Below are 25,763 nucleotides of genomic sequence, written 5' to 3'. Positions count from 1 at the left end.
GGGACTTTTGGAGAAAAGTAATAAAAGGAACAGATTTGTGGCCTGATTAGCAGTTAGATATGAATTCCTTACATTTATAGAAATCTTAGGGTTGTCACTCAAATCATTTTGGGAATTAGCATGAAGTAGTGATTATTGTCTGCCACTAAAAAGTGAGGGAGAAAAGAAACACTTTTCACTCCCAGGCCAGTGATCAGTTGTCATAGTTCCTTACTAACAGGATCGAGGCTGGGATGAGGCAAGTGAAACGTGTAGAGTCCATGTTTCAAGGTCACGCCTCCTTAAATTTTGCACCTGAGGTGCCTGACTCCCTCCATCACGGCCCTGCTCTCTAGGTGAGGCTGCCCTGAGTTTGGATGGCATTGCAGGCATTCACGGGCCAGCAGGTGCTTTTCAGGATGTTGTGCAGGGTGTAAGGTAGTCCATCTGGATTCCGACTCTGCCTCTTTAGGAATTGAACCACTGCGTGCTCTTGGAAAAGTCCCTGTACATTCCTTTTCTTTATTTCCTAAGGCATAACATTCATAACCCCGCTCTCCCCACCACCTGAAGCTAATTTGAACTTCAAACTAGTCAGCATCATAGGACTTCAAGTGTCCAGAACACAATCCACAGGAGGGGAAAGCAGCGGTTCACTGAGAAACCCAAGGTCACAGATGAAATCCTTGCTGGAACCAGGAAGGAAAACTTCAGTGCAATTCTGTCTTTCCTGTGGACACTGGCCGTCTTACTTTTATAGAAATGAATACCCACTGAGATTTGTGTGTCTTCTGTGGACGAGTGAAACTCAGGGGGAGATTGGGTCTTAGAAGGACTAACTTCTCTTCTGCCAGTGAAGGGAGTAGGCACCTCTTGTTTCTAAATGCAGCTGTTACTTCTGAACTCCGGCCTTCTAGGTTTTTCCTTCTCTTGAAACTACTCAGTATGTCTGAAGCATTGCTCTCTCTTTTTTTCCCCTTCCAGGGCTCTTTTCCTCCTCTGATGCTTTCAGATGTTTAGACTTCAGTTTTTCAGACTTGTGAAAAGCTGTCTCTATCCATTTGAGATTGACATTGGACTCTACTTTGCCCTGAGATACCCAAAAATAGCTCCACCGAAGCTATTCTTATTCTGATGACAGGTTTTTTATTCAGCAGATCCATTGGTTGGGGGTATTTTGCTGTTTCTCAGGGCAAAGCAATGTGATTTTCCTTATTGGCAGATGTCAGTGGGGGTAGGCTACTATTTATCATTATGAAATCAATAGCTGTTTGGTGCCAGAGCCCCAATCTCTGGTGAGAAATAATTCACCTTAGCTGTGTCACCTTAGCTATGGCGGGCTGATGTAGCAAGTAGGGAATTAACTATATTTTCATGTACGTTATTACTCTTCACTATGCACACGTTCTTGTAACAACTCGAAATGAATGCATCCTATAGGCATTTTGAATGTGTCCTGTTTGATATTTGGAAATTAATTATTTAGGATGGTTTCATTTTTCCTGATGGTGTTACTTCTGCATTTATTTTTGCAGAATTCAAAAAGAGCTCCCCATAAAACTCTCTTGACAAAAGAGGAAAAAAATTACCACATTTGAGGGAACTATATCAAGTTAAGTGTGAAGGCTTGACTACTCTTTTAATGTATTCATACCTACAAATTAAATTACTAAGGTTTTTTGGTACAATAATGTCCTTTAGCACCTTCATTTTTTCTGGCATGAGAAGGAATTAATTGACCACCTGTCCACAGTAATGTATAAAGAGCGACATCTCCAATGTTTGAATGCTAATTATTTGATAGGATTTGCGTAGGGCAAAAAGACCCAACACTCCAAAGTCTATACTACTATTTGCCGATAAGAAATAGACAAGACCTAATTCCAAAGCCAGCTCTTAGCCTCATTCATGCCAGGGTTGCATCAGTAGTGTGTCTATAAATTATTATTACTTTTGTTGTTATGATTTAGCCATATTCCCGTGTGTCTAATTTCAGTCTTATATTCACTATTAAACAAGATTGGTCAAGTGTCTGATCAGCATTTATAACCCATTGTTTGCTCTTGAAAACAGATCCTCCTGTGGTCTGTGACTACAATTTTTGAGACAGTCTTGCTCACTCTGTAGAGGGCTTTTGAGTCAGCAGCGGACTAGATTCTGTTTCCATTAATACTGAGTTTTATTAGTAGCATCAAGAGAAACTTTTCTCAATGTTACTTAAAACAACAGCCTCCAGTGACCAAGTTTTTTCCGTATGCCAGGCTCTGTGCTAGCTCATTACATACATTAACCCATTTAACTCCATGACAAGCAGGTGGAGGAGGCATCCACATGTCCGCTTTATAGATTAGCAAATGGAGGCTTGGAGAGTATGTGTTCTTTGCTCAAGGGTCTATAGCTGTAACTGGGAAAACTTGGATTAAATCCTGGTTTCTCTGACCCCAACCAAAATCAGTGTTTTCAACCACTATACTAAAGAGCTCAGTTAAATGACTTTCTTTTTTTTTATGGCAATACTATTCCAAAGATTGGGCTTAGCCGTATAATGTACACCCATTTAGATAAATAAACAGTGCTTTTTTTCATGCTATGTATTTGTGTCTCTCTCTCCCCCTTGCCTTTTTGAATGTAGTGTCATTACTCTATGAAGAAGGCGGCCTCCTTTCTTGGGATTGGTACTGAGAATGTTTGCTTTGTGGAAACAGATGGAAGGTAATGGGGACAGGATCCAGAAGCCAGGTGGGTGGAGGGGGAAACTGATACTATTTAAAAAGCAGTACCAAGGTCTGTTCACAGCTGAACATAACAATGTCTCAAACCTGTGTCTCTTAGAGGTAAGATGATACCTGAGGAGCTGGAGAGGCAAGTGTGGCAAGCCAAGAAAGAGGTGAGAGGGGGAAGGAGAGGGAGGGAGAGAAAACGTTTGTGTGTCTGGGCATTGGGGGAGCATGCAGGGCCAGCAGCCAGGCCCACGTCTGTATGTGTGGGAGAGAGAAGAGGGCCCCTTAGAATTAAAGGAGGAAGCTCATTTACAGATGTGCTATTTCCGGGTGCTTGCTCTACACGTTCTGCGGAGTTTCTCAGATGTTCTCATTCCCAGATGGCTGGAGCTTATTAAAACACTGACATCACTGGATTCTGGATTCTTGCCTAGAATTAGCCTCAAAAGATGAGCCCAGCCTCTCTAGCAGGGTCCCAGCATCCACACTCCTACGTAGCTCTTGACTCTGAGGATGCTACAGGCTAAACCAGTTGTCTCTGGGCTGCATTCAGGATGATTTCTGATTTCCTGATCAAACTGTCCTCCTGGGTTGCTTCCACCCAAAGCCCATCCATAACCATCACCCCCTGTTGGGTGTGGGTCTAGTATTTCAGCTCTGGCAGACTATCCTCTCTTCCTTAGCGGCCTGGATGTATTAAAGCTTGCACCTCCATTGCTGGGGAAGACAAGGCATAGCCCTGGTCACCTGCTGTACTCCAGCTAAGCCTGGCATCTGCTTTTTGGGTGTGGCATTGTCTTGGTGCCAGCCATCTTGCTTCTTGGACCAAAAGCCTACTGGATTAGGTGCAGCCACTTCACTGCTTCCCTCCCATCTTCCCGCAGCCCCCATGCCAGTGGAGCTTCAGACCGTTCTCCCACCACTTTCCAATAGACCGCAACAACGTGGGGTGTGACTGCTGAAAAATTAAAAGCCCAGCTTTTGAGCTGGGATATAAGTTTATCTCTCCTCAGAGGGCTTCACACTTTAGGAAAGATGGGTTCTTTAATTTTTATTTTTTAAGATTTAGTATTATATTTCTTTTCTTTCACTCTTCATATTTTTAAAATTTTTTCATGAAATTCAACTTGTCTGGAGCATGCTAGATCACTGTATTTGGTGTGAAATTCTGTACTTAAAAGTTCTGCCTTTATTGCACATGTATTGGCTTCTGGTGTGTGTCTTTAGCACGATATTTTTTAAAACATTCCATTGACAAGTGGATTTGATAGTTGTCTGGTGGTACAGGTTATCAGATTTCTTTATCTCTTGGGTAAAATTCTATATTGCAACCTGTTTATTCTGCTGTGAACTACAGATATCACCTTCTAGTTTTATCTATTTTTTAAAATCTAGTTTTATCTTTTTCTACAGAAGTTCCTATCAAAAAGAACTTTATGTTATTAATGCTTGTTGGTGGGGAACACCCACCAACACCCCTTCCTCCTTCCTTCCTTCCCTTCCTCTCTTTCTCTTTCCTTCCTTCCTCCCTCCCTCCCTCCCTCCTTTCTTTCTTTCTTTCAATTTTAAACTTTTCATTATGGAAAATTGTAAATATATGTAAAACTAATATAATGAGATTCCATATACCAGTCATGCAACTTTCACAATCATTAGCTTATACTCACATCCCCTCCCAGTACCTCTAGATCAGTTTGAAGTGTATCCTACACATTATGTCATTTGATCTATAAATAGTTCAGTATATCTGTAAAAGATATGCACTCTCTCTTTCAAAAAAGCCCATAACGCAATTATAAGAAAGAATAAGTTCTTAATATTATCCAGTATTCACTCTGATTAAACTTTCTCCCATTGCCTTTTTAAAAAAATAGCTGGTGGTCTGAATAAGGAGTCATACAAAGTCCATGTGTGGCATTTGGTTGATTTATCACATAAATCTTTTCTAACCTACAGTCTCCCCTCCTTTTTTCCCCTGCAACTGATCTGTTGGAGAAACCAAGTCCTTTGCCTTGTAGAGTTTTCACATTATGGATTTTGTTGATTCCATCAAGAATCTGAGACTCTAAGCGCTCCCCTCCCCTGTACCTCCCCATCTGTTTTCTATATTTCCTGTAATTTGGCTGTTAGATACTGAGACTTGGGAAGATTCAGGTTGGAATTTTTACCAGGACGACTTCATGGGTGGCATTTTGCCTTTCAGTCAGGAGACGTCTTGGACCTCCTTTTGTTATCGGTCCATCTGTCACAGAACTCTGCATCAGCCTCTCACCTCATGGATTTTGCTGCCATTTGTCATCATTGTCTAGACCCGTTATTTCATTAGTGATGTTCTAATTCATTCTCTCATTCCTTCTTCATTTAGTGGCAGGCCTACCACCCTAAACATTTTTGTTTCTTCATCCGTATTTGGTTTCCCTAAGGAAACAGTTTGGACAAGCAAGACAGAACCAATATTTTACTCTTTTCCCTTATTTACCAATTTTCAGAATAGTGAGTGAGTTGCCAGGCATCCTGAAAGATAGCCAAACCTTTTTTTCTTTTTAAAGTATCATGAAGAACTCATCTTCTAACATATTGGATGGATTTTACTCCACGGCAGTCATTATTATTTTCATTGTTCAAATTTGTTTGTTTTGACAATGAAAGTCCATGAAAGTGACATATCCTGAAGTTGAGAACTTGAAAGGGGAGTTTTTAAAAAGTAAAAATTGCTTTAGGCACATTTGAAAGTAGGGCAACAGGGTTAGTGTTGGCATGCCTCCTCAGTTTTCTCTCAAGTCAGTTAAAACTTGAGCTTGGATTCACTAAGGACAAATCTTGCATCCATTCTGAGATTTTAATACCTGATGACTAGTTTCTTTTTCTCAGTAGCTTCAGACCTACTTTTTGTTGTTGTTTGTTTCAAGTTTTTAACTCATATTGTTACAGATGTAGGAAATAGTTATCAACTTTTTTTTTTGCTGCTGGGGTTCAATTCCCTGGCCAACCACGATCCATTAAAAATCTGTTGAGCAGTGACCTTTTACCTTGATGCCATTACAAAGATGGTAAAAACCACAGAAGCATCAGAAGTTCTAAAGTGCTTATAAAAAGATAAAACTAGTATAAACACTGAATAATTGGAAGTATTTTTGTGTATGAGTATTTGAAATGACAAACTTTCTTAGAGAATACAACTCATTGGCAACACACAGTCAGTACTGTTTCCACTGACTTTTCTCATTAATAGTGTGAGATATGAGAAAGGGAAAAAAAACCTGGAAGGTTAAATCCAGATTATGAAAGTTGAATTTCTGGGACTTATATTTATAGCTAGATTAAACAGGTGAGGAAAACTCATTAATGGTCTGTAATAGCTAGCATAGATATTTTCTCACAATTGTCAGGATGTCATAGACTTTATAAGGAAAGCTCAACCATTAAAGACACCTTCAGTGGTTTTAGTAAATTACTTTTTCTATTGCTTTTACTGATGGATGTAAATCTGGTCACATTTCATTTAGGTCATGGGCATGATAAAGACATAATCTGTTGGTAGTTGATTACAGGGAATAAGTCCCAAAGCCTATGGTCCCAGGGGCTCTGTCACCTACTGGCCGTGCTCTAGGAGGCTTGGTGGACTGTATTCCATGTGTCACAGCTGTCTCCCCACGTGGCAGATGTTTCCATTGTGTACCATCACTTTGATTCCTGTGCATCTCAGCCTAGAGATGTGGACCAAGCGTCCTTGCTCTGCCCCGCTTTCCATCGAGAAATAACTTCTTTCTGTCAAAGGTCAGCTAAATTGGAATGAATCTGGTTCAAGCTGACCCCTGACATTAAATTATTTTACAAGAACAAGTGTATTTCACGATAAAACTGAGGGAAAAATGACTCCATCCTAAAATGACTTTGACTCTTTCTCTGCAAGTAAGTATTCTTGTCACTGACTTCTTGTGCTCTAGAATCAGGATTCTACTTGCTCTCCTGATCACCACCTTTGTCTGCAAATTTTCCCCTCATGGCACTTCCAAAGAGAGCAACACACCTCTGCCAACACGTTGGGATGGATCTATCTGGAAACAACCTCGTGTACTGTCTTCTGCATGGCTGCCATAAAATCCCTCATGGGACCAGGGTGCCTGGCTCGCTCGGCTGGAATTACCATTCATCTCTGCACTTGTTCCCACATTCTCCCTTTCCTCCCATTTCTCACGGGTACCTGCTCTCTCCGCAAGACGCAGCCATGGACTGGATGAGGAGGCAAAATTACAGCAGAAAGACGCAGGTTCTCTTTTCCAGCACATTCTAATGACTTTCTCTGTGGCAGCACCCATTTGGGGGAGTGTATCCCAATGAGGTTACCATATCGCCTCTGACGCCAAATTTATACCTGATTACATCCCTTGCCTTGTAGCTGCTCTTACTTTACCAGGTGACAAGCAGACAGGCCTGCATGGCCTGCTCCTGGAGCTGGCTGTTTGTCTTCCAGCCCTGTTCCTTCTTATTTTGGAGGTGTTAGGGAGGCCCCGATGAGTCTCCCTGGGAAGGAGTTAGGAGTCACACAGGATGCCAGTTTGCTGTGGAGGTTGAGTTTATTCACTTCTATCCAGAAAAGCTAGAGAACAGAAAAGACTAATAAAGAAAATGAGAGTAAAGAGAATAAGGATGCATGTGGAGTTGGGACAAAGGATACTATTGTCGTGGCATTTTCTGTTTCTTTAGCGTATTTATAGTGACTAGAGGCCATGTGATGGAGACGTGTAAACAACACTCACTCAATGAATGTTTATCTCCAAAGAAACCAGATCAATGTCTGGGTGTATAACCCTTGTGTTTACCAACCTACTGCAGCACAGATTTAATGGTGACGATGACGATTCTTATCATTCTCACGTGTGGGTCCTTCTCACAGGGTGCAGCTCCATTCCTTGTCTGTGCCACCTCTGGTACCACGGTACTGGGGGCCTTCGATCCTCTGGATGAGATAGCGGACGTCTGCGAGAGGCATGGCCTCTGGCTCCACGTGGATGTAAGTTCATCTGGGTGTGCATATGTGTTAAACTTTCTAGCCTTTTGGCAGCTTTGGTGGGAAGTTTTTCGTATTCCCAGTAACTAAATGTGAGGTCCCCAGCTAGTTGTATTTAAATGTATATTTCTAATTAGGGGAAATAAATGTGTTGTTTCCTGTTAGGTAATAAAGAAGAAGATCCTGCATTGATGCGCATTTTGTCTTAGTTTTCCAGATTTCCTCTTCTGTCCTGAATCATTTCTTTGGTCCCTTGGATCTACTGTCACTGAGGCAACACTGTGTGGGGGACACATTTCCTACTGTGCAGTCGAGAGGCTGGTTTTGGATTCGAATCTGCCTCCTCTTCATTGTGACCCCAGCTGTTTGGGTTTTGGTTTCATCTGTAAAGAGGGAAATGACTGACGTGGTCAATAAAGGATCTTCTAGCTCTAACATTCTGTGCTTCCAATCAGCTGGAAAATGCAAAAGGCTGCATGACTTCATTGCATGCCATAATTAAAACAGGTTTTATCTGGATCTATCATAGATAACTATTGGAGAGGGACTGAGATAACATATTCTTCACAATTTTCTAACTTAAAGGGTTGGCCTTTTTTTTTTTCTAATTAGTTTTGTAGGTCCTAGGGTTGTTCATAATAGTTGTTGTCCTAAATTAAAAGTAACTCTTACAATTCTACTTATTTAAGGTTAAAAATTTGAATTCAGCCAGTTATGAATGCTTGTTGAGCATTTTGGTTTTCTTTGTGTGTGTGTGAAAACAGCAGTTAATTAGTTTGATTCAACCCAGTAGAAGGAACTGTTGAACCTGCAGTTGAGAGGAACTTTCCTCCAGTAAGTGAGTGGTTTTGTGTCCTCCTTATCAGAAAAAGAAAGGACAATTTTTTTAACTTACTGAACATTAGGTAACTGAGCATTTCTTTGGGGGATATGCCTGCACATAATTTTATAGTTTGGATGACTTTATGCTTTCAAGGTAAAGTTTCTATGATATAATATCGAAAGAATTTTTTAGCAACTCAAAGCTTTCATTAAATGTATGCTAATATTTGGTAAAAGCAGAAGTAGTAATATAAAGCTCACTAGAGTTATAGGCTTGATTAGTAAGCCAATGGCAATACATCAGGTAGATTATTTGTGACTTCTTTAAGTGGGATTATAGTATCTGTATCTGTTCACATTTCAACTTATATCTTATTGATTTTTATAGACTTAGAAGCATAATAATACAGTATGTCCTGAAAGATAATATGAAGTGAGTGCTTTTGTGACTGTGGAAATAGGGGCAAAATCAAATATATGAGCAGTTATACTTAAAAATTCTACTCATAAAAGAAACATCAAATATAGATTATATGGTTTATGTAAAACAGAGTAACTACAGCAGTTTCCAAATTGGGAATGATATTGAGAGATTTATGGGGCTTAGAAAGAATTGTGATTTATAAGATGTAAATGAAAACCTCTCTAGATTTTCTAAAAGTCAAAGGTTGAATTTTTGAAGAAAACACTTTTATAAGAGAATATTTAAGCCACGCAAACTGTTCTATTTGCATATAATAAGCTTCAAGTTGAATGTCTGTAGTATTAGATTAAATTTGACAACTGTTTATATGACTTATTAAAGAAATTAGCTCTAACATTGAGACAGTACTCACTCATCCTCTAATATTGCAGACATCATTCTGCTGATAAAATTTTATGCAGGAGCATGTAACTTCTCTTGAAGAAACTTCATATACCAAGGGTAGTTTATTAATTTTACAGGTAAAAATTAGTAAAATTACAGTGATTACTTTGGCCTGTTCGAAGTTTTTTGGCTGCATTGGGTCTTCGTTGCTGCACACCGGCTTTCTCTAGTTGCAGTGGGCGGGGGCTACTCTTCCTTGTGGTGTGCAGGCTTCTCATTGCAGTGGCTTCTCTTGTCACGGAGCACGGGCCCTAGGCGCATGGGCTTCAGTAGTTGTGGCACGCAGGCTCAGTAGTTGTGGCGCATGGGCTTAGTTGCTCCACGGCATGTGGGATCTTCCCGGACCAGGGCTCGAACCCGTCTCCCCTACATTGGCAGGCGGATTCTTAACCACTGTGCCACCAGGGAAGTCCTGAAATTTTCTAAAGGGTATTTTAAAGATCCTTTAAAATATTAAAAATTGGCATTTACTTGATTTCTTTTTAAAAATGTAATTAGAATTGCTTGGTCTTCTGTGTTTTCCATAAAACCAGGTTGCCAGGCATATATACCATATCTTATTATTTCTAAGGTACACATATTTTGTTTACATTTTTAATATACCTAATTGGTATGTTGATGTCATTTTTTTTTCTTTCTTAGCAATCCACAATAAAATGGTACTCTTACCTCTGATAGTGTCTGAAATTTGGTTAATTACAATGTATTTTTGAACAACAGAATAAGAAAAACTTCAGCTGTGTTAGAATATTTTGCCTCCAGGATTATTCTGTATCTGCGAGAGTCAATGTTATCCCAGCCTCTGCCTGAGACCAGGATTTCAGGGCTGGTCCAGCTCTTCTCTGAAGCCGAGGCTGCGGCCACTGCAAAACCTCACCCTCCCAGCAACACTTCCTACAGTGTCTCACCCACACTCCATCCCAAGTCCCGGGGGAGGTGACAAACACTGTATTTAAAATCATGGGCTTTAGGGGCTGCCATCTCTACATTCCACCCTGCCTCCACTTCCCATTCAAGACTGGCTCTACAATTAAATTATTAACTAATTACTTGAAGAGAAAAACGTAGTAAAATGGTACTCATGGTGTCTGGCTCATAGCTCAGTAATGACATCCGTTGGTTCTATGTTGTTGCGAGCTCTGGAGTGAGGGGGTTATGGAGCGAAGCCAATACAAGTAGGGCACTGGCATCAGGCACGTCGTCTTTCCCCTTTCAGCTCTTTTGTGGAATACATTTGTGGATGAGCTGCTTCTAACTCTGCCTACCACCCTGTAAACCAGTGAACTAATGCCTTGAAAGAGTTCATGTGATTTTAAAACTTCAATCCAGCTCACTAAGATTGGCAGAATGTTGTCTACTTTTTGAGGAGGAAGAAGAGGCAGAGGCCAGTACAGGAGGCACCAGTGAGGGCAGGTGTGTGAGTGGGCAGGTGGAAAGGGTGAGAGTGAATGGGCGTGGCTGAGCTTTACTGATTAATCCTTCCCCTAGTTGCCCCTGGTAGGTTCTCAGTGCGGTTGGGGGTTAAAAAGATTGAGAAAAGCAGGCAACTTAGAGTTTAGGGATATAAGAGAAGTAAAAGAACCTAATATGTAAATCATCTTCATGTTCCTGAGGGTCAAGTTCTCAAACCCCAGGTCTGGGGAGCCTCAGTTAGCAGGTTCAGATCACGTTTTCCCAGAGGCTGAGGGCAGCTGCCTCCATAGCTCAGCTTTGGTCACACATGGTCCATCATGAACTCTGGTGGGACAGAGAGGGCAGCAGCAAGGGGACTTGACTGACAATCCTGATCATCAGTCCTTTATCTGGGCATCTTTGGAACTCGCCTGCACACCACCTTCGGCCCACAAACCTTTGGGAACCCTATGGGGTCACTGGAGAGTCTAGTCCCTGGAAACAGGGCTGGGACTAAGGTGAGGCAAGTGAGGTTACTAGGGTTCGTTGGACAGGTAGGTATTATGAGCAAAGGAGAGGAGAGCTGAGAAAAAGGAAAGGAAAAGAAATCCCATTGTCAGTAAGTCTGGAGGGGAGGGAGGAAGAATCAATGTGAGAAATAAGAAAGTCAGTTTGGTATTTGAAAATTTAAGGAGGCATTCATGCCCAGGGCCATGCAAGAGTCCAACTCTGCGAGTGAGCTGAAGGGTGCACCCTGGGTGACTTGCTCACTTGCCCCTGGGCACAGCCCTGAATGAGAGAGCTGTTCTTAAGGCCACTCTTTACTGTCCACCATTGGGCTCAGCTTTTTAATACTCTGAGGATCGTGGAGACCTCTCACTTACTTCCTCCTTCACATCCATGGTGCACACAATCTTGCCATTTCTTTCTGCATGATATTGGGCTCTTCCTTACCTTTTTTTTGGAGTTATTATTTCAGTGTTTTATTTACTGTTGTATTTCTAGCACTTATCTCAGTGTCAGTCTATTTAGATATGTAATAAATATTTCTTGAATTAAATTATTATACTCACTATAGTCATATTAGAATGCTCAAGGTCAAAGTTTGGGGCATAAAGTTTTTAGAAAGATCTTTTTTTTTAATTGCAATATAGTTGATTTACAATGTTGTGTTAGTTTCAGGTATACAGCAAAGTGATTCAGTTATACATACATATTATATATATATATTCTTTTCAGATTCTTTTCCATTATAAGTTATTACAAAATATTGAGTATAGTTTCCTGTGCTATACAGTAGGTCCTTGTCGCTTACTTGTTTTATATATAGTAGTGTGTATCTGCTAATCTCAACATCCTAATTTAGCCTTCCCCTCCTTTCCCCTTTGGTAACCATAAGTTTGTCTTCTATATCTGTGAGTCTATTTCTGTTTTGTTATGTAAGTTCATTTGTATCATTTTTTTTCCGATTCCACATATTAAGTGGTATCATATGATATTTGTCTTTCTCTGTCTGACTTACTTCACTTAGTATAATCATCTCTAGGTCCATCCATGTTGCTGCAAATGGCATTATTTCATTCTTTTTTATGGCTGAGTAATATTCCATTGTATTGTGTTGGCCAAAAAGTTCGAACTTTTTGGCCAACCCAATATATATGAACCACATCTTCTTTATCCATTCATCTGTCGATGGATATTTAGGTTTCTTCCATGTCTTCGCTATTGTAAATAGCTCTGCAATGAACGTTGGGGTACATGTTCATTGGGGTTGCCTTTTAAAATTCTGCTAGGCAACTCCCCTCCTACCTCAATTCTCCATGCTGAGTTCTACCATCGGGCCAATTGGTCACCTTCCCTAAGATATGATGTTAGTGTAAAAAAAGAATGGACTTTTGTCTCTCAGACCTGATTTTTATTACCTATGAGACCTTGGAAATTTTATAACCTCCAAACCTTAGTTCTTCTATTAAAAAATTGACGTGATGATAACTCTGTTCTCGGTACAATGTTGTGCAGTTTAAATAACCATGGAGAGCTTTCAACATCTCCCATGCTGGTTCCCTCATATTCCCTCACAACAAGCCTGCTCGATTTCAAGTACCAAACTGACTTTCTTATTTCTCACATTGATTCTTCCTCCCTCTCCTCCAGACTTATTGACTCTGGGATTTCCTTTCCTGAACCCATGTCTCATGATCAGCACTTGTACATCGTGTATGGTAGGATGTCAACACTGAAGGGCTATTGTCTATTTTAGATTCTAAGATTTGAGAGGATATGGACTGTGTCTTTTACACTTCTCTTTGTCCACAGGCAACTCAATGAGTACTATACCAACTTCCTTATAGTGTGGGAATTTAACTCCTAAGCGTCAGTGGGGGACCATCTATTGTGATGAGGTTCTCATCGCCTGGGTAGAGCCAGTGATCAAAATTTCCTAGAGTCCACATTGGTTAACATCGACTTAAAGCATCAAATAACAACTGGCTGGTAAACAAGTACCATTGAAATAACATCATTTTGATTATATAAATATCTCAACAGGCTTCCTGGGGTGGCTCAGCCTTGATGTCAAGGAAGCACCGCAAGCTTCTGCACGGCATCCACAGGTAAATGTAGTTTCCCCAGTCACAGTGCCTTTTATTTAGGCTAGGGACTCTCTTTGGCCTTTGCCCAGTTAAGTGACATTTTGAAAACAGGCAAAAAACTAAGGAATTGTTTTGGTTTAAAAAAATCCCAAACTCCTTAAACCGCTCACACAAGGAATCCTTTGGAGCACTAACTTGGACGTGAATACTGAATGTACCAGCATTCTTCCCACCAGTAGAAACTAATTGGGTCTCCCCTCCCTACCCTGTTTTTTTCTTTGTTTAATGTAACAGGGCTGATTCTGTGGCATGGAATCCACACAAGATGCTGATGGCTGGGATTCAGTGCTGTGCTTTCCTTGTAAAAGACAAATCTGTGAGTTTTCCTCTTATGGCCTTCATCAGGCATGGAGGGGGGCAGATTACCATATTTTCAGAGGACCCATTTTTGCTTGTATTTTATACCTTGGGCCAGAGGTAGATGACAGTCTTTGGTAAATGTTGATGGAATCAAAAGGAAAGTTGAATAGACCCAGGTAAAAGAAACAAGTGCTTCTGCTCAGGTAATGTTGTGTATTTGATTTAGGTATTATATAATCTCATTACTTAGAGCAAAATGATCTCTCTCGCCCTCATTTGGATTATATTTTTAAACTCAGTTTTAAACATTGCCAAGATATTTTTTCCCCTTGATTAAGTCCGGGATTTAAGTTATCTTGAAACTTCCCCTCCCTGAGAAAGGAGAGCAGATGTGTGTCATACATTAAATTGCATGATTAATATGCTTAGCTGGGGCTTAACAGCCCCTTTATATGGGAAGATGTTGGTTCAGGGCTGATCATCAAACCCTGATTTATTAGGGGATTGCCTCTCTCAAGTGGTTGGTACTTAGCTTCTGTTGGAACACTGGGGAGAGCTGGAAACTAGTCTGGATTGCTGTGAGGCAAGCAGGCTGAAGTTCCTCTTGGTTAGAGGTAGAAACCCTATGCTTTCTCTGGGTTAAATAAGGATCCTTGTGGGACGTGGCCCAGGCTGGGAAGTGCCGCTTCATTCTTAGAAATGCCTCCTCAAGATCTGTGTGCAGCATGTGGGTGATCTTTCTCAGCCATCTGTTTACATTTTTTTCTTAGGGGACTCCCTTTGCCAATGCTAAAGTCATTTTCTCTTTTTAAGGAATTTTATTTCAAATGACAACCATATTTAAAACCTGATATCTAGTCTCGTATGTGTGGATGGTTACAACTTTCTTTAAAAAAATTTTGTGATATTTACATGTTGGTGCCCTTTGTGTTTTGAGATGACCAAACAGGATGTCCGTCAGAAACTATGAACAGATTCTGCATCTGTAGATAGAGAGACTCTTGGGAATATGAATCTATTCCTTCATGTTTTATTAGGTTGGCTACTATGGACTGCATTCAATGCCATTTAACTTTTATTCATCTAAGTTTTTCAATAGTAGAGTGACAGCATGTTATAATTGAAAGGTGGTTAAAGATTACTATATCATTTATGAATCAAAGAACATATTCAACTTGCCCACAGTTACATATATAGGACATGAAAGAGTTAGGAGTAAACCCAGCTTTTCCTGTGGTCTAGATATAAGAACAAAAACATGCCAAGCATCCTTTATGTGCCAGACATTTTACATCTGCTTTCTCCCTAATCGGATAATCTGAATGACATCTTTATCTGTTAGTGTGATGCTCTCAGGAGTGGAAAATTTAGACCCCAAATTTTATGACTATTCTTTTAAATGACTTTCTAGCTTTTATAAATTTTTCTTGTTGAATGATATTTGGAGTGATTTAGCTAAGAATTGATTTACATTCATGTCCTTGAGGCAATTTAAAATTTTCTGGATCATCTAACGCTATATAACAGTGGTTAAAATAATTTTTTTGAAGAATTCATTCCTGGATCTCGATGCAAACTATAGCACCCATGTCTACTCACATGGCAGGAATTAACAGATTAGGAAAATTGCATTCATGGTGCAAAGAATGGAGCACTTTCAAAAGTTGCCTTTTTGTTTGTTTGTTTGTTACGCGAGCCTCTCACTGTTGTGGGCCTTTTCTTTGATGAAAGACTGTTTTCAAATTACCTGGAATGCAGAATTGAACCGTGAGGTATGAGATATGACCATCGGCTTAAGTTTTGTGTAGGCAGTTTTCTGTCCCTTTTGTACCTATTTTCTGCCTCTGTTGTTTTCTTTCGTACTTTCATTCATTCTACCACTGCCAACTGACTCCTACATAGGCTGGGCGCAGTACTGATGCTGGGCTTAGACACAGACATGTTCCCAATAGTCAAAGAGCTTATAATCTCACAGAGGAGACAGTGAACAAAGTGTGCATATTGAATTGTTTGATTACTATTTTGGTAAGTGCTCTGAAGACCGTGTTGAACACTGTTGATTATATATTCACCAGCCGTCCTGACTTACTTCCTTCTCTTTCCTGATACTCATCTAATGAGCCCCCCCTTGCAGCTAAGAGTCACTATATGACACAGATATGGCCACTATGATGAGGGAGATATGTGAAACAAAGGTTTTAGTTTCTGGTAGAGGTGCTATACCCAAGAGGAGAGCTTTCTGCCCCCTTTTCTACCATGAATGCAGAAACATTGTTGTGTCAGACCATGATATAGGGAGCTCTGACAGCCACTTTGTAGCCATAAGGCAATGACCCTAAATTAAAAAGTGAACATTCACAGAATGGCAGAGCATAGTCTTGGATAAGAGTTTTGAAATATTGCACTTAGTATGGAAGTGCCCACTTCCAGATTTTTGTGATATGTATGATAAGTGTCTTTATTGCTAAAACTACTTCTACTGGGTAATCTGTTACTTGAAGCCAAATGCACTCTTATCTGAGACAGAGAACAGTGTGTTACTCAGACTACAAAGCAGGGACACCTGAGAAGTTCCAGATGGAAGGGGCAGCATGTGCAAAGTCTTTAAGAAAGGAGGGTCCTTTTTTAAATTTTAGGAACTGAAAGAGGTTCATAGTTGCTGAAGTACAGAGAGTAATGCTAAGACCAGTATGAGATGAGACTAAAAGATTAAGCAGTGGATGGATCATGCAGGGTCTTAGAAACCATTTTAATGATTCGATGTTCAGAACAATGGAAGAATTTTAAAAGCAAGGAACAATCAGACAAGATTTTCATTTAAGACAATGAATTGAAAGGGGGAAAAAATGGGTACAGGATGAGAAAAGACTTGCAGTATCCAAACAAGATAATGGTAGGGTATGGAAAAAGTGTGATAAAATTCAAGATATATTTTAGCTATCAACTAGACCAGGCTGAATTCCCAGTTATATATGGGACATGAGGAGGAAGCAGGTATCATGATTGACACCCTGAGTAGTGATACAGCAACTGAGTGAATGGTCCTGTGTAGGGAGATGGAGATTGCTGAAGGAAGAGAAGATTCCACAGGGAAATATCTTGATTTAGCATGGGCTATGTTAAATTTGAGACTCCTGTGCGGTATGCAAGTGAAGGTCTCATGTAGGCAGTTGACATATGGATCCAAAGCTAGGAAAAGGGTTCTGGGCTGGGAAAATATATTAGGGGATTGTTGAACACAGATGATGCTTGAGGTCATAAAGTGGAATGGCTTGCCTTGGGAGGAACTTTGTAGTGAGAAGAGGATGGAGATCTTAGGCCTGAAAAACTTCAGAGTCTGAGTTAGGAGGAGGAACCAGCAGTGAGAAAAATGAGTTTGAATGGCCAGGGAGACAGTAGAAGGACCAGGAAAGGGTGATGCTAATGAAATAGACAGAAACATATTAGGAGGAGTGTGACTCTGTCTTAGTGTCAAAGCTTGAGTATCACTTCCTTAAGGAGGAGTTTCCTGCCTCACCCAAGTAACTGTCATCTCTCCATGATTCCTTCTCAGAGCCCGTTCCCTTCCTCTAAAGTGCTCATCACAATTTTTAATTATGATTTCTCATGTATTAATGTTCCCTCCCTTAGAATGTAAGCTGTATGTAGATAGGGACCATGCCATTATATTCACCACTGTATCCCCCGCGTGCCTAGCAAGTACTCACTGAACGAGGAAAAAATAAAAATCCACTGAAAAAATGAATGATTCAGTAAATTTAAAATCCTCAGAAATATCTGATTTCATGTCAGCAGTAACTAGGAGTTTCCACTTTCTCCCCTACCCCAAATTATTCCTTCTGAGAGCTCTGAGGTAACAATGATTAAAATGCTAGTTGATGAGCTTTATTGCCTTAGTCCTAACACAAGGCTTGAGTGTGCCTCCAGCAGGCAATTGATGAATAGTGATTTTAATCTGGACTTACTTCTCCAGTTAATGGAAGGGGGTAACTCTAGTTAAAAGAAAGCAAATTACTTAGCGAACATACTACTGTTAAGGGAAAAACCAGTTCCCTAATTGTACCTTCAAAGCCCCAGCCTTCACAATGCTGTTTTCCTGATTGACTAGCTGGTGGTGTTTGTTCACATTTTTAATTTCCTGTATCCATAAAGAAGACTGCTTCCGAAACAAAGAGCTGTTGCTCTCCAAGTCATACTGTCACTGACACTCTGCATGATAGGGATAAAAAGAAAATCAGGGATTTAAAAAAAATCTGTGATTATAAATAGGTTGACTTCAGATGTAAATGCTGGGGCTACCTGGTTGCTTTGGATCAAAGACAATTTTGATGCTTTGATCTAAAATAAAAGGCAATACGTCTAAGAATCAGATGCATAGATGGAGAAAAATCTCAGTATTGGCTTTTTGACTTTTAGTGTTTATTGGAAGAACTATTTAGTTAAAAAAAAATCTAACATATATGAGAACATGAAAAATGCTAATCAGATGACTTTTTGAGAATAAATAATTCCTCTCTATTTCTACTTATCATCGTCATCCAATATTAACTCACAAGGATTTCCTGTTGAACCTAGCAGCTACAGATAATTAAAGGGACATTTTCTTCTTAGAAAAACTATGTAGATACTAAGGATTTTTTTTATTATGTCCATTTTTATATGTTTATTTCAGAAGTAATTCACCTACATCATAGACCAGAATCAGAAAATTCAGATAAGGAGAAGGATGAAGAAAAAAGATGCCCTTTACAAATATCTGAAGATGCATATTTTCTTAGGCATATTTATATATTTAAATGTACACATATGTATTTATCTAACATAAAAACATATTTTGATTTTAGCATGCTTTTTCTGTTTCACAAAATTGTGAACATTGCTCCATGTCAATATGCATTGTATACATTTTCCATAGCCGCATGGTGTTCTATCATTTTGATATCTGATAATTAACTAGAATACCTCCTTACCACTGACCAACTAGATTGTTTTGATTTGGGGCTAATATAGATGTGGCTGCCACCTTTGAGGCTAAATCTTTGGGCATATCCTTTATTTTTCCCTTAGAATAAATTCTTAGAAGTTGAAGAGCCATGATCACCTTTCATGATGCTTTTTTATACTTGTTTCCTAATTTCCCTTCTAAGCTTGCCTTCTCACTAGCAGAGTATGAGTGTGTGTGTGTGTGTGTGTGTGTGTGTGTGTGTGTGTGTGTTAGCTTTTGACATAGCAAGGGTTTTTAGCTTTGTTGATTTGACAGGCAAGACATTTATACACCCATACTTACAGACACGTAACCATTTTCCTTCTCATTTTATCCAGTGATGTACTGTATCTCCTCCTACTCAGGGATCTTCTTTAGCTGGAGGTATTGACATGCAATTCTGGGCTACCTAGGTTTCAAATGTGAGGCTTTGGAGATAGACTTGGAATTCTTTCCCTTTCATCTTCAGTCTAGAGGAGGCTCAGGATGGTCCCAGTTTTTCTTCTTTTTTTTTTGCGGTACGCGGGCCCCTCACTGTTGTGGCCTCTCCCGTTGCAGAGCACAGGCTCCGGACGTGCAGGCTCAGCGGCCATGGCTCACGAGCCCAGCCGCTCTGCGGCATGTGGGATCTTCCCAGACCGGGGCACGAACCCGTGTCCCCTGCATCGTCAGGCGGACTCTCAACCACTGCGCCACCAGGGAAGCCCCCAGTTTTTCTTTTGAAGAAGTAGCAGGGAGAAGAGGAGCAGGGAGTTCATTCAGTATACACTCATTGAAGGTATACTGTGGGCCTGGCACTGCTATGCATGGAGAAAAAATAGAAAAGGAAACTCATACCATCTCCCAGTGTGGTTCCCCAAGAGAAGGCGGGAATTTTTCACTGGGATACCACACTTGAGAAATGTGTTCTCTCTCAGACCCACTTAAATTTCTATCCTGAATGATCATTGATATTGGGAAGGAAAACTGTTATATGCCATTAAAAAAATGTGCAAGGAAATAAAAAAGGGAGAGAACATGGCTTATCAGAGAAACTAGGACAAACTGTGTCTGCTTTGGTGAGGATTTCTTTTTCAGCTCTCATTTTTCTTCATGGAGTTCCTATGGAAGTGCCGTTAGATGGTTTGAAAATACTGAACAATCTGATCATCAAAAACTTATTTTCTCTCATTCCAGAGAACACTCACACTTCCCCTACACACGTACATTATACATTTCTTTGGAATGACAGCCTCCTAGCTAATGGAACAGAAAAGGGGGAAGGTCAGTGTTTAAAACTGATTAGAAAAAAAGAAGCATTTGACTTGAAGGAGAGACATCAGCCTCCTGGGCTTGAGGCTGCCAAAATTATTCTCCAGATCTTGGAGACTCTTGCCTGAGCTCAGAAAATTCTTCAGCTTTTCAGCAAGGTTGAGAATTTCATGACACTGGCAGAGCTCAGCAAATTCGTGGTTGGTAAATAGCCCATTTTCTTTTTAATTGCTGTTTTTTTAAAATTATAATGAAAAAAGTTAATTTTTTCATGAGGCTTTTGGAAATTTGTGTATATATATATATATATATATATATCATATTTTAAAAACTTAACATGGTATAGTGTCTGCTTTCCTTCCCCATGAGGTAAAGAGAGATAATAATTAATATTAGAATTGCTTGTGTTCAAAACCCATCATATCTTTCTCCACTGAACAAACCAATAAATTGGGTTTTAGTATTTACTGGGTTCATATTGCAATTGTCATTAAGTTTAACAAGGGGATTTGTACTTTGTTTTAGAACCATCCATCATATAGCCTAGTAACTTTGTTTTAGAACCATGCATCATATAGCCTAGTATATTAATTCCTTGGTGAACTGCAGCTCTGAGGGATGTGTTATTTCATGATCATGATTGTACTATGTGATTCCAGTCAATAGTTGCCATCATTGTCATAAATGGGCACAAGTCCCAGCAGAGAACCTATCCCTTGGTTCTTGGAATCATCTATATGGTAGACTGTGAGTTACTGGAGAGCAGAAGGGGTCTATTCATTGCTGTACTCCCACTAACTTAGTACAAAGCCTGACACTCGATTCATGCTCAATAAAAAGGTTTCCTGGAGTAAACTTACTTTGTATCTTTTTCCAATACTATCAAATGGTAATATTTTAAATTTGTTACCTGCAGTAGATCCTTTATCATCACAACCTGATCTCTTTCAAGTCTCAGAGCGTCCCTTCTTGCTAGTTCATAGAGGTTTTTTTTTTTTGAGGGGGTGTAGAAATTGCTTGTCTTATCCATATGGTTTGAGATGTCCATTATCTCCTTACATCCCATTTCATGTTGGTGATTAGAAAAAGTCTACCCTAAACTGTGCCAACGTTTGGCCTTTTATCTACATGCCTCAGAGACCAATAATAAATCAGTGACTCATGCTTTCCTTTTTGCAGAAACCATATTGTCTTTCCCCTAGAAAGTTATTTTTGTTTCAGTGTCTAATGATGCTGTGCTTTATTGGATACTGGACAAGCGGAAGAGAAGCTTGCTTTTCCAGGGCTCCCGGGTCCTCTCTTGACCTCTTCTAATGAATAGAATGACATTCACAATCTGCCAGGGTAACGGTGGTGGCTGTTTGTAATGCTAGATCAAGCATCTTGGCCAACAGTTTTCCAATTTCATCCCTGAGTTCCCTCAAACCTTTGGGTGGCTTCCACTTGGTCCTACTGATTGAGCTACATTTATTTCATCAGTTTGACTTGAATGAGTTGGGGTGCTGCCCGTGGTTGCATTTAATATCACCTGCCTGTCTATTTCTGGAGAACCAGAAGACTATGGGAATTTCTCTGATATTCTTCCAGGTAAAGAATTCGTTCTTCATAACAGCCATCCCATGTCTATGGGACTGCAACATTTGCTTCTCTGCCATTCATCACAGAAAACTTCAGATTTGCTAAGAAATGACCAAGAGGGAAGAAATAGGAAATTCTACCTTTGTGTCCTTTTGTCATCTCTGATTCCACAAAAACTAGCAGTTGAAAAATATCCCAGAAAGAGGATTCTACTTACAGATTGAAATTTCTCTATCTCACCTTGTAACAAAACTGATTAGGGTCCCATAATATAGGAAGATTACATAAGTTAAAATCTAAAAAAAACCAAGAAACATAAGGATTAGGGCATAAAAGAAAACCTGGAAAGAAGCTAATGGAAAAATGCATGCCATAAGTAGCAAGCTACACCTGCCTCAGTGGGTAGGCTAAAATTTGATTTTAGCATTTTTTAAATATTCTAAGCATCTGCCTTTTGCCTTTATTTTATTTTTTACTGTTAACTCACTACACCAAGGCTTTCTCTTCTATTTCTACTCTCTGGTGTGATGCTTGAGGCCCTTTTGACTTTTTGGCATAAATCGTTCCATTTGTTTTCCTTTGCACATTTCTAGCTGTCATATTTGTTGTTTTCCAAGGAAGACATCTAAAAACGTATCTGACACTCCTAATTAGGCTTTCTAGCTTTGTTGTTTCAAGGCCAAATAATTTCAGGGAGTCCATTTTTTTGTGGGTTTTTCTTCCATGGCAATTCAAAATGCAGATACAAGTGCATGTGAATAAGAGAAGTATTTTAATTTTATAGATAACTCAGAGGTGGTAAATATAGATTCATCTTATATAGATTTTTAGCTGTTGTACTTAAACACTAATTTGTACAGAAATTGTTACTGTCATATAATAAAGGAACTAATTGTGGACTGAGTAGAAAAACAGAAACTCTGTAAAATAATTGCCATATTTTATATATTGAAGTTACATACATCTCGTGCATGCAAGCACACGTGCATTTACTCAGCAAACATACTTGCCTTTAGGTCACTATGATGCTGATGGAAAATCATAATTTAGGAAGTTTTGTTAATTGCAAAAGGAATTAGAATCTTCTCTAATTAGAATTAGAATCTTCATTCTAAGGGCTATTTGGGAGTTTAGATGATATTGATATTTTTTCAATTAATTTTTATGAAATATAAGGAAAATATAAAATATGCATGAAATGCATTTATTTAATTTATTTTTATAAAAAGAATAATCAGGTGATTCCCACACATTAAAACAAAGAACAGAAACCCAGAAATCCCCTATGTGCTCCTTCCTGTTACTGACTTTTTAACTTTTCTCTTTAGTTTTGCTTTGTAGTTATGCATTCTCAAATAATTAGTTTACTTCTGCCTTTTTGAAATTTATGTAAATGGAATCATGCAGTATGTATTTTTTGGTTTGGCTCTGTTGCTGCTCAAACTTACCTTACGTCTGTAAGATTCATTCACGAGTTGCACAGTCACAGGGTTATTCATTTTCTGCTTTATACTATTCCATATGAGCAAATCACCATTTGATTATCCATTTTGCTGTTGATGAACATTTGAGTTATTCTAATTCGGGGCTTTTACAGAATTTTGCTACGAACATTTTTGTGTACGTGTCTTCATTGCTTGCTATGTCCCAGAGGTGCCATCTGGTATAATTTTCCTTTTTCTTGAAGATCATATTTAGGAATTTCTTAATGAATCAAAAGGTGGCATACTCTATGTGACTTTGCTTCTTTGAAAATGTCTTTATTTCATTTTTTTCTGGGAATAGAATTATGTCAGGAATTTTCCTTTAGAACTTTAATGACTTTTGTTGTTGTCTTTTGGCATTGTGTATTAGAAAGTTAACTACTTAACTGTCATTCCTTTGGTGGCAAAATAACTTCTTTCTCTGGCTTCCTTTACGATTTTCTAGCTTTCTTTAATTTTCTGCCATTTATCTATAATGTTATTAATATATATTTTGTTTGGTTTTTCTTGCTTAGACTCCATTGTGCTTCTTGAATCTGAAGATTGACATGTTTCATAAGTTTTAAAAATTCTCCATTTAATTATCGACCTTGTCTCCTTTCTTTTCTGGCACTCCAATTAAATGCATATTAAACCTTCTTACTGTTTCTTCTCTTACTCTAGTTTGTAAGTTTCATAACTTTGTCTTTCCTTGTCTCCTTGCGGATAATTTTTAGGGCCTATTTGAAATTCACTGATTCTCTCTTCAGCTATGTCTAATCTGCTATTAACACTAGCCCTTGGGTTCTTACCTTATTATTGTCTTTCTGGTTTCGTAGCATCAAATTGAATCTTTTTTACATATAGAAGGTCTCTAGGTTCTTGTTGACATTTTTAAGATCAGCTTTTATCTCCATGAACATTCTGAACATACATTCACAGTCTGCCTCTGCTAACTCTAGTTTCTGGATTCCCACAAGTGCTATGCCTATTGTTTCTTAAGTCTGTGAGTCCTGGCTCTCATTGTCTAGAGAGGTACCTTACAATCCTTGATGGTTTACTGAATATTTTATTTAAAAATTTACCTTCAGGAATAATTTGAAACTAGAAGTGAAGCTCTCTTTCTTTACAGAGGATTTTATTTTCATTCTCTGGGCATCTAGCGGGGGATTAACAGTCCAGGACCAACGCTTAAAGATTCTCTGGATCTTCAGAGTATAATCTTGACCTCTCTTTCCAGTGGAGACCTTTGGGTCCTAAACAAGAGAAAAGATTGCTTTAGTGCTCGTTACATTGACCACCTTTGAACTCTGTTTCCTGAAGCCCATGAAATGCCTGCTAGGAGGAAAAGTGATGGTGATACTCCAGGTCCCCGCACGTGGAGGCCACACTCCCCCTTCCCTCACATCTCCCCACTCTAGCTCTTGTCGCAGCTGCCCTTCTGAGTCTGAACATGCCCCTGGGGTGGAAGCATCTCTGGCTCACCTCTGAGCTCCACTCCTCTCCTGTACCTTCCAGAAGTTTACTTCTGCCTTGTGTAGGTCTGCTACGCTTTTTATTAGATGCAGTTTTTATGGTTTTTTCCAGCCTTTCTTGTTATTTTCCGTAGGAGCATTTCGAGTTCATCTAGTCTTTTATTACCAGAACTGAGATACGTCAGGCTTTGGCCTTTAAATAATCAGCTCCTGTTCAGTGCTGCCAGTGGGGATGAGCATTCGTTAATTTACTCACCCTTCCATTCCACTTGCAAATGTGTACAGCCTCTTATGTGTTACCTGAGTAAGACATGCTCCCTATCGTAAGTGAACTCAGGGGATAGTAAGAAACAAATTTTAAGCAAATGATTAAAATATAATACCCGTATTTATGTAATAGGGTAAAAAGCAGGTGTTTTGGAAATGTTGATCAAGTGAAAGAACAACACTGCTGAAGAAGCTGGTCTAGAAAACCTAATTGAAACAGAAGTGACCTTTAACATATCAGTTATTGGTATTTTCTTTCCATTTTTAAAGCAATATAGGATCAAAATAGCATAGTGTCCAGCATAATGAGGAATATAAAAATTACTCGCACCCACCAGTCAAAGTTAAATCATTTAAAATTTTCTTGATAGATGAATATTAATATGTTACTGTATCTGTGTTGATATAGATTCATGTATTTTCCTTCTATAACTAGCATCTCCTTTCTTTACCCATTCCTACCCCCTCTCATCTAAAAAACAGAGGCACTTGGGCTTATAAAATCTTCATTTAAAATTATTCATTTGTTTAACTATGACCACCGCTATCTTACCAGATTTCATATTAGTTCTGAGGGATTTCAAATTATTCTCTTGCGTTTTATAAATATATAATAATATTAGTATATAACTGTAATTTTGTTTGCTGTCTAATATTCTAATATATTTTGTTTGCTCATATCAGTTGCAATTAAAATGCACTGATAAAATTTCCAAAAATATGTTCAGTAATAATAGTAAATAGAAGGCATTTTTATCTTCTTTGTGATTTTATTAAAGTTGCCTTAAGATATACATTCTGTATAAATCCTCCTGAGAAATGATCTAGGAATGACTATTGAATTTTACCATATCCCTTTTTAATATCTGATAAGGTAGTTCTATCATTTTACTCCTGAACAAAGTTAGATGTGTGTTCAATGATTTTCTACATTACTGATTAACCTCATTTAGTTGCAGTAAATTGCTTTAATGTATTAATGGATTTGTATACTTAGATTTT

The 25,763-nt window shown here is 39.0% G+C and overlaps 1 protein-coding gene across 5 annotated transcripts in view; it reads left to right on the top strand.

Annotated features, from left to right (window-relative positions):
• GADL1 (glutamate decarboxylase like 1) overlaps positions 1-25,763 on the top strand; it is a 578,596-nt gene that overhangs the window by 417,149 nt on the left and 135,684 nt on the right. For 4 of the 5 annotated variants that reach the window (XM_029244222.1, XM_029244220.1, XM_029244221.1 and 1 more), the window contains 3 exons: positions 2,612-2,691; positions 2,812-2,866; positions 7,597-7,713. In XM_029244222.1, the coding sequence (XP_029100055.1) occupies positions 2,612-2,691; positions 2,812-2,866; positions 7,597-7,713 (252 nt within the window). Of the gene's footprint in view, positions 1-2,611; positions 2,692-2,811; positions 2,867-7,596; positions 7,714-13,339; positions 13,405-13,677; positions 13,760-25,763 lie in introns of all 5 variants that reach the window. The other variant, XM_029244223.1, reaches the window with a different exon arrangement.

This window comes from Monodon monoceros, unplaced genomic scaffold, assembly GCF_005190385.1.
Source record: "Monodon monoceros isolate NGI ecotype Baffin Bay Population unplaced genomic scaffold, NGI_Narwhal_1 Super_Scaffold_3, whole genome shotgun sequence".
In the NCBI taxonomy this organism is placed as follows: domain Eukaryota; kingdom Metazoa; phylum Chordata; class Mammalia; order Artiodactyla; family Monodontidae; genus Monodon; species Monodon monoceros.
The sequence above is the reverse complement of the archived record's forward strand: the minus strand, read 5'-3'. Positions and strand labels throughout refer to the sequence as shown.